At 28.3% G+C, this 13,770-nt stretch overlaps 1 protein-coding gene across 16 annotated transcripts in view; it reads left to right on the top strand.

The window, feature by feature from the left end:
• Positions 1-13,770, top strand: part of LOC143067947 (ribosome-binding protein 1-like) — a 41,801-nt gene that overhangs the window by 23,750 nt on the left and 4,281 nt on the right. For 4 of the 16 annotated variants that reach the window (XM_076241608.1, XM_076241595.1, XM_076241607.1 and 1 more), the window contains 9 exons: positions 131-223; positions 701-760; positions 2,966-3,031; positions 6,756-6,839; positions 8,129-8,209; positions 8,724-8,870; positions 9,221-9,256; positions 9,890-9,967; positions 12,212-12,229. In XM_076241608.1, coding sequence (XP_076097723.1) covers positions 131-223; positions 701-760; positions 2,966-3,031; positions 6,756-6,839; positions 8,129-8,209; positions 8,724-8,870; positions 9,221-9,256; positions 9,890-9,967; positions 12,212-12,229 — 663 coding nt within the window. The other 12 variants (XR_012976074.1, XM_076241604.1, XM_076241603.1 and 9 more) reach the window with 12 other exon arrangements.

The following is a 13,770-nucleotide window of genomic DNA, read 5'->3' on the forward strand; positions in this document are numbered from 1 at the left end:
TCTGAAGAATATAGTTAAATAGTTTTATAGTATGCTTTATTTCTTCAAATTCAAGGAGTTGAACAATTGGCCCTATCACAGATTTATCTTCAGTGTTAGACAATCACCTGACAATCTTGTTTATTTTTAGGAAAATAAATTACAGCAGTTGGAGAATAGTGTTGAAGGTGAAGAAAGAAAGTGGCAACAGAAATTACAAGAATTACAAATAGATCTTGAGCAGGTATTCATTTATATTAATAGAATTATTGAATTGTTTAGATGCTTATACAGATTGAAAATATTGAAAAAACTTTTATATTTTATACTGAAAACAGATAAAATTTTTGTCACTCCTTTTCTGGAAAGGTGTTTATAGAAAAACACATACTTTAAAAAATTTTAAAATGATAAAAATCTGATGTAATGCGTGCTTGTTTCACATCATTTCCCCCTCTATGAATGAGGGCTATATTATATTCACTTTGTCTGACAGTTTGTGAATCTGTTTATCTATTTGTTCAAATATTTACATCACACTTTTCTCATGAAAAAATAATCAGAATGACTTCAAAAATCAAAAACTTTACAGTGATGAATGGTTACGTGTAAGACCTTTTAAAAGCCTACATTTTGTTTTGTGACACCATGAATAACAAGCAAGGGTGTGAAAAAAAAGCATGCAACTTTTTGATTATCATTTTTCATTGTTGTTTTACAGTCGCGGCAAGACAATTCAACATTAAAGGTTGAATTAGAAAAATCTAAAGGCAGTGCAGAGGTGAGTGTTATATAGAATGCTATGTTTTGAATGTTGATTTAGATTTCACATTTTTATTGTGATAGCAATTGACAGTTTACAGAAAGTTTGTTTACAATGCTGGTGAAGACTTACATAAAAAAGAAAAAAGTGTACATAGGAAGTCAGTTGTAATACGCCTTAATAAACTTTATAAAAAAGAAATGTCAAAGTAGTTCTACATAGAAGTCACATATATTTCCATTTCTGAGTAAATGCATGAGTTGATTGATATTGTAAATGCACATTTATTCACATGCTTATATAAAGCTTAGATTTACATTACAATAGTAGTCATACACATCAAATAATATCATTAATGCATGTAGCTTCAGCTGCCATTTGATCATTGGTTCAATTCAAACTTAACTTTGCTTACAAGGCAGATCATTTCTTGTTTTAGGCCAAGAACAATTGTAAATATGATCTGTTAAAGTTTTAAAATTTGCATTTAACATTAAAAGGTATTAACTCAATCATGTGGGCATTTCAGAAAGAAATACTGATGACTGAATATTTCATTGTGTTTTGTTGGTCAAGGTGAAATTAATAATGTAAAAATTAAAAACAAGTCTGTTTTTAAGATATGTTTAATGCAAAAAAAGTTTCCTTACCCTTTTGCTAAATTTTCCAATATTTGTCAAATTAACAAATAACATTTTTATTTTTCATGTGTCTTTTGCACCTTAATCCATTGCCATTTTGCTTTTAAAGGCATATTTTGTAAACTCATACATGATTATGCTATTATCTTACTAAAAAAAGTTCTAAAATAGTTTGTCATTCAACAAATAAGTATTTAAGTAACAAGAATATGTAGTGATTTAAAAATAATTAATTCCAAGTTTATTAGGATTATAATGCATGATCATGGTGCTCAATGTAGTATATAAGCTGTTGTCTATTGGCTTTTGTACTTTTCTAATGACTATAGTTTGTACTTGATATAGTACATGTACGTTGACTTGTGTACATGACTATTAAATCGATGCATGCTAATATATTGGCTATTGATCAATCCATTGCAATAAATGGCTCTAATTGATATATAGGCTTATTGCACTCAATTTAGTCATCTTGCTAGTATTAGGAACAGAAAAACTCTTTAACAGCAATCAAGACCTAAAAATTTTGATATTTTTTTCCAATGTTGAAATAACATTCAAAAGCAAACACGATGCAAATTGTTTGATAATATTTTCCAAGGGTGAAATGAATTCTTTGGTTTCACAAATGCTGTATAGAGGTGTAGCATGCATTTATAATCACACTTAATATTTTGCAGTGAATCATACCAAGATCCACCACCATCTTCACTTCACCATCACTAGCCTCATCATCATCATTTACCATCCAGACATTGTAGCATAGCTTTACATGTTGTCATTCATATAAACTGTTTTCACATTTAGTGCTTAAAGTTTATTGTATAATTAATTATATTTTTGGTATTCTTAAATTCTATGGTTGATATATTTTTGTTTTTGTTTTTTTGGATTATTTATATGGGTTGTGTCTGTATGTGTGTATGAGAGGTAATCATGGTTCTTGATATATACTATTTTGATGAATTATGGGTAAACAGAATATTAAAGCTTTTGTATCTTGGTAAGCAGCTAAAAGCTATGAAAAGTTTCTGGTTAACTTTTTTTTTATCCATATCATATCTTTTAGAAATTTAAAGTTAGAATTTACTTTTTCATTTTTTGGGGTACCTTTTTTTTTTGAGTAATCGGTGAAAGGGCTTTTTAAAAATGCTTAGGAAAATAATTGAAATGGGAAGACTGGAAGGCATTGTATTTTCACGCTAATCAACCAAAAAAGTTGATTGTAAAGTACAGTGTCTATATATGAACATTATATATGTTATTTTGAAATTGTTTGAGACATCAGTATGAGATTGTGTTTCGTAACTGTAAAAAAAGGAGCTTAAGATATTGCGAAAAAAACAACTTTTTAAAGCATCTAAATGGGGTACATCATGCAATTAGAAATGACCAACTTATCATTATTCTTTTTGCTTTATTGAACATTTCATTCTAGACTAAAATAATACTAATGTTATGTTGTTTTCATTGTTATTATCATTTTAATGGTATGCTAATATAAAGCATGAAGTCAGTGCCAATATTTGAGCTGTATTGATATTAACAGATAATAATAGTTTGTGTGGTTCATTCCTTCTAGGCATTAGGTGAATTGGACTTTGCTTATCGATGTTTAGAGAAAAGTATTACAAAAATTACAGATGAGGTAAAATGATATGGAAGAACTTGAAAATTAACCACACAATCCTGCTTTATTTTCTTTAATTTTATGGCTGTGGTTTCTTGATATAAGTTTGATGCATGATGTATTGGTAGATAGAATTGTAATATTAACTGACTTATCATCACATTTGTATATTTATATTTGACACATGCGATAAGATTTACGCTTAAATTGTTAGGTATAACATAAAATATACATTATTTTAACATATATAATATATAAATATATATATATATATATATATGATATATAAATGAAGATTATTTTGTTTATGGTCATACAAATAAGGATAATTTGTTATTTGATAAGTGAAGAATGATTATATGGGTATTTAGAAGACTGTTTTGAAAATTAGTTTAAGTGTCTGTGATCTATTTTTGACATCAAAGAAATAATTACTTTGTCTTATTTAACATCTCCTTTAATTCTAAAAATAATGAAATTTTAAAATTTATCCATTATATAGTCTAAAAAAATTGTATTAATAATTGTAAATTAGGGCCCAACCAAATATTTATTGGAAGGCCAATAATGATCAGCTTGTCTGTCTGCCACAAATCATTACCACTCTTTAACTTTAAAACTCCTTTGAATTGGGTTATGAAACATTGCATGATTAATTAACACTAATAGATGGTTTATGGCTTTTAAAGGAATAAAGCCTTACTTTGAAAATCATAGTCAAAATTTTAGTTCAACTTAATCATCCCACTACAGAAGTACAAATGTACAAAAATTGTTTCAGCTCTTAATTTTAACAATGAGTTTTGCAATGAATAAGGGATGCTTAAGCCAAATTTTTGCCTTCCTTGGGTATAGCTATGTTTGAATAGAATGACCTTAATTATTTTTAATATGCAGCACAATTTACTTGCTTGCTCTATCGAGACCTTATTTGATAGCTCCTCACTATCCTCCAGTTTAAAATTATAAGTGCCAATTTTGAAGATTTAGGAAAAATATGTTGTTCAGAATACAGTAAATGAATGGATCATATGTATTTTCTATGAAATGCAAATCTAGACTTAAAGCTATGGATACAGTATACTTTAAATTTGTATGAACAATCTGCTTAATTCTTTTACTTTTCTAAATTTATTTTAGATTTTATTAAATTGAATTAAAAAACTGTTTCACTAGACTCAACAATGCCATTGTAAATTTCAAATCGCACACAGGGCAGGTGCTTGACTCCAATCTTAATTGTCAGTTTTCTAACACTAGGTCTGTGGTTCTCCCTAGGCATCCCAGCTCCCTCCACCAATAAAAACTGATAAAAAATAGCAGAAATGGTTAAAAAAAAAAAAGAGGCATTAAAACACCAATTATTGAATCAATGATCGAATAGTGCAAAATCAGAAATTTCATCTTTTTGTAAAAACAAAAAAAAACTTCAGAGTGTAAAAGATATTTATTGTAAGATATAGCTATATATGGGTATGATATTTAATGCTTTACTGAATGTATTAGTTTAATTTATATAATTTGTTATTTGATTTAGTGGATATTTAAGTGAATTATGTAGTCTCTAAGACAAAAGAAAGAAGGGATTCATGTCAATTTTTCATGGTTTCATGTTTTAATAAACTGTTATCTTGATTATTTTGTGTTTATTATTGTTTCTGTTAGAGTTAAGTTAAGTTACAAGGTACATTCTTGAAAGTTATTGATAATAAGTCATCTGTTTGATCTATTTAAGTTGACTTAAACATTTTTGGAAAGCAGTATAGAGCAATGGAAAGAAATGTATTGCACTAGTTTCAGTTTTAAATGAAATATCAATGATACTGCATGTTAGTTTTTTGTTTTTTTGGGGGATTTTCATTTGTTTGATGCAAAATTCAAAATGGATTTATTATCACAATTTTTTTTTTTTCTAAAAGAGTTCCCAAGATAATGGTGTGCTGTATATTATAGGATTTGTGATTAGGTCTGTTGATAGAAAACTATATAGGTATTTCATTGATATTTGGTATGCATTTTTTTTTTCATTGGCACATCTCTTTTCCAAGGAGATAATTTGACTTTACCCCCTCAAGTCAAAATTGTTGACTTTGAAACTTTTCCATTGTTTACATGCCATTTGAAATGAAGATTTGAATTACAATTGATGTGATACTAGTCTTGATGCATTTTTGGAATAATAAAAACATAGCAAAAATTTCTGAATGAGCTTTAAGCAGAATGAGTTTTAGAGATCTCCCATAGTTAAACACAGACCTTGTCATTTCTACATACAGGAGATTTTGTCAACACAAAATTTTCAAAATTGGCTGTTCTTTTGAATATGAGGAGTTGATAATTCTTCTATTTTTATAATAAAGGATATCCATAACCAGGATAGGTGTGAAAGAGAGAGGGGCATTTGTTTTGTTTTTTTGCCAACAACAATCTTTTATTATGTTGTACAATATCAAATGTGTCTGAGTGGATCTTTCTTATAAAAATGATGATATATAATTAACACACTAATTCCATGTGCATGATGAACTGCACAGCAGGCTTCTATATCATCTTCATTTCATCTCAGATTAACCCTTCATGACCTAGAAAATAATACATGAAAATTCAGAAGTTAAACTCTTTGAGTGAACTAATGTGATAGGAGGAGCATGCAAGTAACACTTTAGCAAGACAGCTTGCTTATGTTTTAGCAGTATTAAAATTGCAGCTTTCTATCATGCTACACATTTCATTATTCCAAGAAGTGTTATAACAGAAGATAAAACTTTTTTTTTTATATAAAATCACTCAATATGTTTAGTTCAAACTGCATACCTTTAGTTCTATTACTGATACCAGTATGTAGAAGATCATGAAATACTCTGACATATGCAACACACAAGTATGGCATTTTGTATATATGGAGGCCACAACCATTTAATATTTTGTTCTTTGGATTTTAGAGAGACATAAGGTATATCAGCAAGAGAAATTATATTCTGCATTTTTCTTACAGCCATTTTTAATCATGTGTTAATTGAAGAAATGGTAGAAAATTGATTTGCATTTAGTTATGTTGAAATAGAAATTATTAGTTTAACCTTTTGGAACAGATGATAACTTATATAAAGCACAAATATCATTTATGACAGAATTACATATTCATCGGCTAAAACTGATGTCAGCAAATCCAAAGAACTTACAAAATGAAATGGTTGTTCTGGCATTAATTTTCAATACATTGATTGTAGGAACTAAATATATACACTTGTAAACCCTCATGGTAGTTTCTTAAAGACACTCTCATAAATTAAAATTGAAAACTTCTGAACAAAGCATAGCAAGATTCATTTCATGGACTGATTTTAAAAAAAAGAATCACCTTTTTATTGCTTTTCACAGAGGACAATTAAGAATACCTTTCAGTGTTGTGTGATCTGTTTCATATCCTCATTCCATATTATAACAAGGGGATTTAAAATTCACATTGGCTGTCATCTTGGATATAGATTCCTATGGAGCCCCTTAAGTGCCAAAGATGAAATGTTTTTTATTAAGCTAGACTTTAAATCTTGTCACAAGTCTTCTGCACACAAGTTTTAAAGTTGTGAGCACAAGATTTAAAGTCTCGCATACAAAATTTATACATTTCATCTTTGGCAATTGAGAGGCTCAGTAAATCTAGGCAATTGTATTACATTGGAATTGAAAATTGGTGGTAAAACAAAAATATCAAATATTGACTTTACAAGTGGTATTTCAGATGACAGAAAAGGTCACAGGTTTAGAAGATAGACTTAAAGATTCAGAAGACAGATGTTTACAGTTACAAAATAAGGCAAAGGAGGTGTGAATATGTGTAATAGAGTTTGAAATGACCGAACACAATTTCTTAGCATATGGCACAAAAATTTCTTACTAAAAAATTACTGATGAATAATTCTCAGATAAATTCTATAACTTCTGTATTTTATGAAATGTTGTAAGAGGCTAAGGTTAACAAGCTGTCTTTGACCTAGGTACATGGCCTGATGAAAAAAAATGGTCCAGTTTTAGAAGAAGACATTTTCTTGCATTTTATAGATAAGTGTGCATTGAGGTCCAAAAAAGACATACGAGTAGTATGGCACTGTGTGCCACATTGTCTGATTTTTATATATTTTCATCTCTGGATATGGTTGCGTTTGGACAGAATATCATTTTAATCATTGTATCATAACTTATTCTGTATTTTATAAGATATTTTCAGAGAATTAATGGTAAAATATAAAGCAGAGGGAATTTTTCATATGGATATATTTACTTTGCTACTTTGATTATGATATATATATTATTTTTATTTGCAAAATCCTGTCCATCTTTGGTGGTTGACTTAAAAATCATTTTTTATGTGGTTACAAAGATATTAGTTCCGTTTCTATTTAGCATGTTTGTCATTGAGATCATTTATTTGAAGAATAGAATATGTTACCTACAGTGAAATACAAAAAAAAACAAATTGGGCAATATCAATTTCTCACAAGATTACCAGTAAAGATTCCCTTTGGGCTATCGATTAGGTTGTTGCACTTCATCAGCATAGACACAGCTTAATATGAGACAGCAATTAAGAAAATTTCACATTTGCCAATTATGAATCCCTTTGTGCTTTTGTGGTGTTGCATATGTGCACTCATGCACCTTTCTTTATTTCTGTGTCTGTTATTGATAATGATAATGATAATGTACATGACAGTAGAAAACTGAAGGTAAATATACCTTTGCCACAAAAAAAAAAGAACTACCTCATACAAGTAACCATACAAACATTAAATAAAAATGAAGCAATCCAGGATAGGAAAAGCCAATGAATACATTTCATTTGTAGTATCACTTTTTATATTGCATTCCTTTTCAATATGATACTTAAAATATAAGTTTTTAAATAAATAAAAAAAAAAAAGCCCGTAAGAGAATAGTGTAATTCATAAAAATGGTTCTGAGGTTTTTTTCAAATTTGTTCTATCACAAGATTTAATTATGGCGTTACTGTATAAATAATAAAAATCTTGTTCATCAAATGAAGAAAATTAAAAAAATCTATTTTACTTTAATATGAAATAATTGGTGATTTATTTGTATTTTAATCGTTTACAGGCTGAAGTGAGAATCTCATCATTAGAAGAAGAACTTCATGAAAAGAATAATATTACACAAAATTTAGATGATTTACTAAAGGTAAAATTGTTGGTGATTGTTTTGTTTTTTAAGACTTGAATACTTAAGCTTTCTATTACTAAGATTGTTGACTTTAGTTTATAAGTGTATATTGCTGATGACATATGAGAATTTGCTTGTAATGTATTTCATTAAAGAATTAATGAAGCATGTTTTTTCCCAGTGATAAATGCATCTGAAAAATGTACTGGAATTCCCCTTATAGCAGCTACCAGCTGAATGACGCCTGGTGCAGGAATTTCTCACTGCATTGAAGACCTGTTGGTGACCTTCTGCTGTTGTCTTCTCTATGGTCGGGTTGTTGTCTCTTTGACACATTCCCTATTTCCATTCTCAATTTTATGAAAGCATATAATGATTTCAAGCAGAAAATAAAAAATACAAATTTATCTTCTCTATAGAATATACTCAGCTAAAATATCAAACTTTTATTTAGATCGTATAGTTTAACTTCTAGTAAAATGGCAAGATTAAAGTACTGTTAATATAATGAATATTTTATTTTTTTATTTAGAAAATAGAAGAACTCAAGAAGAGTAATAAAGATTTGGCCTCTACAAATGTACGGTTAAATGGTATCATAAAAACAGGTCAAGATTCTTTATCCAAAGAAACAGAATTAGTCAATGAGCTACGCAAACAGATAGAAGCAAGAAACAAGGTAAATAAGTACCGGTATATTTTAAAATTAGAAAATGAGAAATCTAATATAGGAAGATATTAACACATAAGAAATCACAGAAAAAGTTTCAGTTAATTGTTAAACAAATTTAACAGACATGATTTAGAAATTATATTAGATAAGGAGTAAATATAATTGCTTTTGATACTTGCTTATAAATGTCAAATCTTGATGGTTATAATGGCAAAAATTTGTCTTCAGTCTTCTCTTACACATCTGGCATCGGAAAATTCAATTACAAAAGGTAATAATCAATGCTTGAAATAAGATAAGAGTTATTAGTTAATTTTGATGTAAGAATATTTCATTATTGCTTTTTTGTATTTCAGTCATCCGGTGCAACACCTAGTCAAGAAAATGAAGATGTAAGTTGTACTTTGTGTTAATTTATTATTATTGAAAACAGGGGGGACAACAATAAGTTTGTTAGATTATGATGTGATTCATCACTTATCAACTTCTTGTTGACCAAATGCTATTTTATTCTTCCTATTGATAGACATGTATGAAATTTGATAGCAGTTTTATAGAGAACTACAAATAAAAGCTTACTGAAATTTGTTTTCAGGCTCCATTTGAACATGCTTTAAAGTGTGATTAATTTTCATACCCATTGGTTGTCATCTTCCTGTTAAATGAATAGATAAACCAGGGGTATCAGTAGTGAGCAATTGCTCATAGCTCTACTTGTTAGGTTTAATATCATGAGGGTAAAAGTATATTTGACATGTAACATTTATTTTATTCATGGTCCACATGAAAATGTTACTATAGTACTGTTATCATCAGAATTTATTTCCTAGACGTTAACAAGTAAAAACAAAACACACTAGCAAAAATTCTTCTTGGAAAAAATAATTTGATTGTATATTTACTCAATGACAGGATTCAGTCAGATGATGGCAGTTTAGCATATTTACTTTAACAATGGTGAATGAAAATCATACAAAAATTATGTATTCATTTTTTTTTTATTCTTAATTCTTACATTTTTCTAGTTGAAGAAAAAGTTAGCTGATGCAGAAAAACAGCTAGATAAAGAAATCACAGCAAATAAACAGATGTCACAGAAATTGGTATGTATAAATGAGTAAAATATCAGCACCACTACACTTTCTTTATTGTGTATTACATGTTTTATACTACTTTTTGGTGATAGATTAAAGTTTATATTCTTAATTTAATCTTTTTCACTGAAATTTTGGATGTTTTTTTTAAGACTCTTCTTTGATTATGCTGTTTGTTTTATTCAAGTTTTATCAGACTTGAGTGTATATTTCAAATTGTTTGATGCAAAAAGCAATTTAAATTTGGCCAAATAATGGAACAGGTATATAGAATTGATAAACAAAAAATAATTTTTTAAGCATTTAAATATGTGTTGTCAAATTTTCAAAGGAAATCGTGTTGCTAGTTTTCTTGAAAAAGCAGAAATTCCTTTATTAGAAGTTAGATGTTTTTAAAAGTGGTAAAGTGATTAATAATCAAAGAAGAGCTTAAAATGGTTGTGGATCTTTCTGTTTTTTTTTTATAATTTTGTAATTGAATTTTTTCTCCATTTAGAGTGAATCTACAGAGCCCAAGTCTGAAACCTGATTTGACAGGTGATGAAATGTATATCTTTCTCACTATAGATGTAAACTAATCTAATTTCTCTGTTTTGTTCTTTGAGTTTCATTTTGTTGATCTTTTTTCTGTTTAGTTTGAACTAATAAATTAGTATTTCTCTGTGCATGTTTGATTCTACATTAGTAAACCTGATTTAAGCACCTTATACTTTCATTGAAATTGCTTTGTAGTTGACAAAACTAGATTCTTTAGATCTCAGAAGTACATATTATTCTGCTTGTGTAATCAAACATGTACATGTACATTAATTTTTTAATAGCACAAGTTTTGCTTATACAAATATTATTTGAATGCAGTATGATATTATATAACTCAACAATTCTTGGTGTTGCTTTTCAGTGTTGCTGTCTTTTAATTATTTGCAAAGATTTATTTTATTTCAGTAGAAAATAAGTTGCCCATATTTATATGCTATGCTATGTACAAAACAAGGTACTATTGAATGAATGATCATAAGTACATGTATATAAGCTGGTATTTTTAAATGTATTTGGTTCACCTAGTAGCCAGCCCTATGGGCCAATGTATAAGCTATTGCCATCAATTGTCATCTGCCATTATTGTAAACAAACAAAAAACTTCTTCATTGTACCAATATATTTAAATCACATGTGGGCTCACTGAATGATCATTAGGGTATCTATGTGTAGACTTATGGTGTGTTGTACCTGTCAGTCAGCTGACAGTGACAGTATTCCTAACATGGATTATAAGGGTAAAATGCAAGAAATTGTGTGATATCTTGAAAATTATTTAAACGAATTTGATTCTTTATCAAATGTATTGCACTTAAGTTTCTTTTTATCTTTTCATTCAAAGACACTGTTTAAGTTGATGATGTTAATCCCTTTCACTTTAAAATTCAAAAAGAAGGGAAATAAATCACTTTCCTATTAAATTTTTACATTCTGCTGATCATTTATTTTGTTCCAACAATTTCATTTGATACAATAAGTAACATATAACTGAATTAAGAAAAAAGTTAATTATATTGTTATACTGACAGTTGTTTCGGAGACGAAAGAATGGTCCTAACCCAATGACAGGTACTTTATCAACCAATCATTGGCCAGGCTTTTGTCATGTGATTCTCAAGAAATGGAATGTTGTCAAACAGGCTTAACTAATACTAACAAGATGCATGTGTGGTTTAAAATATGTTAATCACAATCAACACTATATTGTAGGAATTAAATTGTAAATTTAAGAAAAGCATTTAAATAGAAACTATGTGAACTTACATTCATTTTGAGGTTCTAACAATAATGTATATGCACAGCTGCTTAAATGCTTCTATGCTTTAAAATTACAGAATTTCTTTGGATTAATTTTACAAACATTGACCAGTGCCATTACAAACATCAAAAACATATTGAACATAGTTTCAGTTTAGATGACTGATAATATAATGAAAATCAAAGAAATACCGAAAAAAAATTTGATTTATATCAAAGTGTTCAAAGCACCGTACTTCTATTTGAATTTCAATTTTGGAATGTTTCTAAAATTGTTTTTTCTTAAAGTAACTGAAACAACCTTAATTGCATTTTTTTTGCAATAAATCAGTCTCTGTGATTTCAAAGCATAATTCTATGTATTTATAATTTAAAAGCATATTGTATGAAGTTATTTATTTAGATTTGTTTGAAAAGTTAGTTCTCTTTATTAACCCCTCTCTCTGTTGAATTCAGGCTCAATTAGGGGTTATGGTGAGTACAAGGAAACACTATTGCCCTCTATGTAGAATTTATCACAGTTTGGTCAGATTTATATATATTGCATGCATATTTGACCAAACAAATTCACAATCAATTTTTCTTATAAATGAATTCACCAATACTATTGAATATATAAAAATATTTTAACCTTTCAACTCTTACGTAGAATATATTGCACTCTACTAAATACATATTTTGAAATAAAGGAAAAGACTACATTCATTTTGTTTTACCACTTTAAACTTCTTTGATTGTGGCAACAAATTAAAATACTAACACTTATCTTGGTTGGAACCTGAGAAAAAAGGAAATTATGGAATAAGTTGTGGACTAATTTCGAAAGTTTTATTGCTTTAAGTTCTTCTGTAAGGGTTGAAAAGGGCTACATGAAAAACACTTAAAATGAGTGAAAATTCTACATGTGTTAGTTCCACCTCTCTATATCTGGACTTGGAAGTTTTATAACTGCAGAATGGTGATGGGTAAATTTGATTTGGTGTTATATATTTATTTGTATTTCTTTGTTCAATAACTTTTTCTTTAATATAGGGCAATTAACTATATTAGTTTCTATTGGTTTCATGTTTGCAACTTCAAATGCAAGATTTTAATAGTTTTGTGTATATGATTTTGCATCATTTGACATTAATACCCAAATATATTTGATTAAGAAACTTTTATTCAGATCCTTTCTTGTATGACTCATTCCAATTTTGGTCCAGTTATTTTAAAGTGATTATAGATAGACAGAGAAGAGCAAATGTTTGTTTGTTAAGAGAACAGACCCTATGCACAAACTTGATTTCTGTCCTTGTAGTGAGGTTACCAGTTCTAATTAAGTCTTCTCTTCTCTTTTTTCTTTATAATTGTATTTTGAATACCTCTGGTTTTCTATTATTTTTCTTTGATATGTTAACACTTCTTTTCTCTCCTCTTTTTGATATGTTGACAATTTGCTTCAGTGTTTTGTTCATTTGTTTTAGTAGATTCCTGCTTAGAATTTCTCATTGCCATTTTGCAGTAAGTTTTCCTCCTATGTCGTTAATTTTAAAGCTAGCTGAAAAGAAAGAAACATTTTTTCGTTTGCATGCATATAGAATTTTAGAATAATTTTGTACTCACATCTAGAAAATGTATTTCACTCAACTGCACTTTACCAAAGTAGAATTAGAACTCAAAGAACTAATTATATAATCCTGTAAAAAGAAGTTTATATGTGTTCTGTCAAGTAACAGTAGAATAAAAGTTATTTTTCTTTCATTTCCCGTCCAATAACAATTCTTCCAGGAATAGTGCATCATTTCATACTGAATTGCTTACCTATATTTATTTTTATTGACCTAAAAAACAAACTTGTCTAAAGGATTGCGACTTCAGTTTGAAAATGTTACCCATATTTTAATACAGTACTAATAGTTATTATTCAAATGACACTATAAAAAATATTTACTAAAGTGCTTGTTGGCTATTGGATGGAAGGTTTTGTCTAACACATTTAACATTTAATGGTGTCTTGTTAGATTATTCTAAAT

The sequence above is a fragment of the Mytilus galloprovincialis genome, chromosome 3 (genome assembly GCF_965363235.1).
Source record: "Mytilus galloprovincialis chromosome 3, xbMytGall1.hap1.1, whole genome shotgun sequence".
NCBI classification, from domain to species: domain Eukaryota; kingdom Metazoa; phylum Mollusca; class Bivalvia; order Mytilida; family Mytilidae; genus Mytilus; species Mytilus galloprovincialis.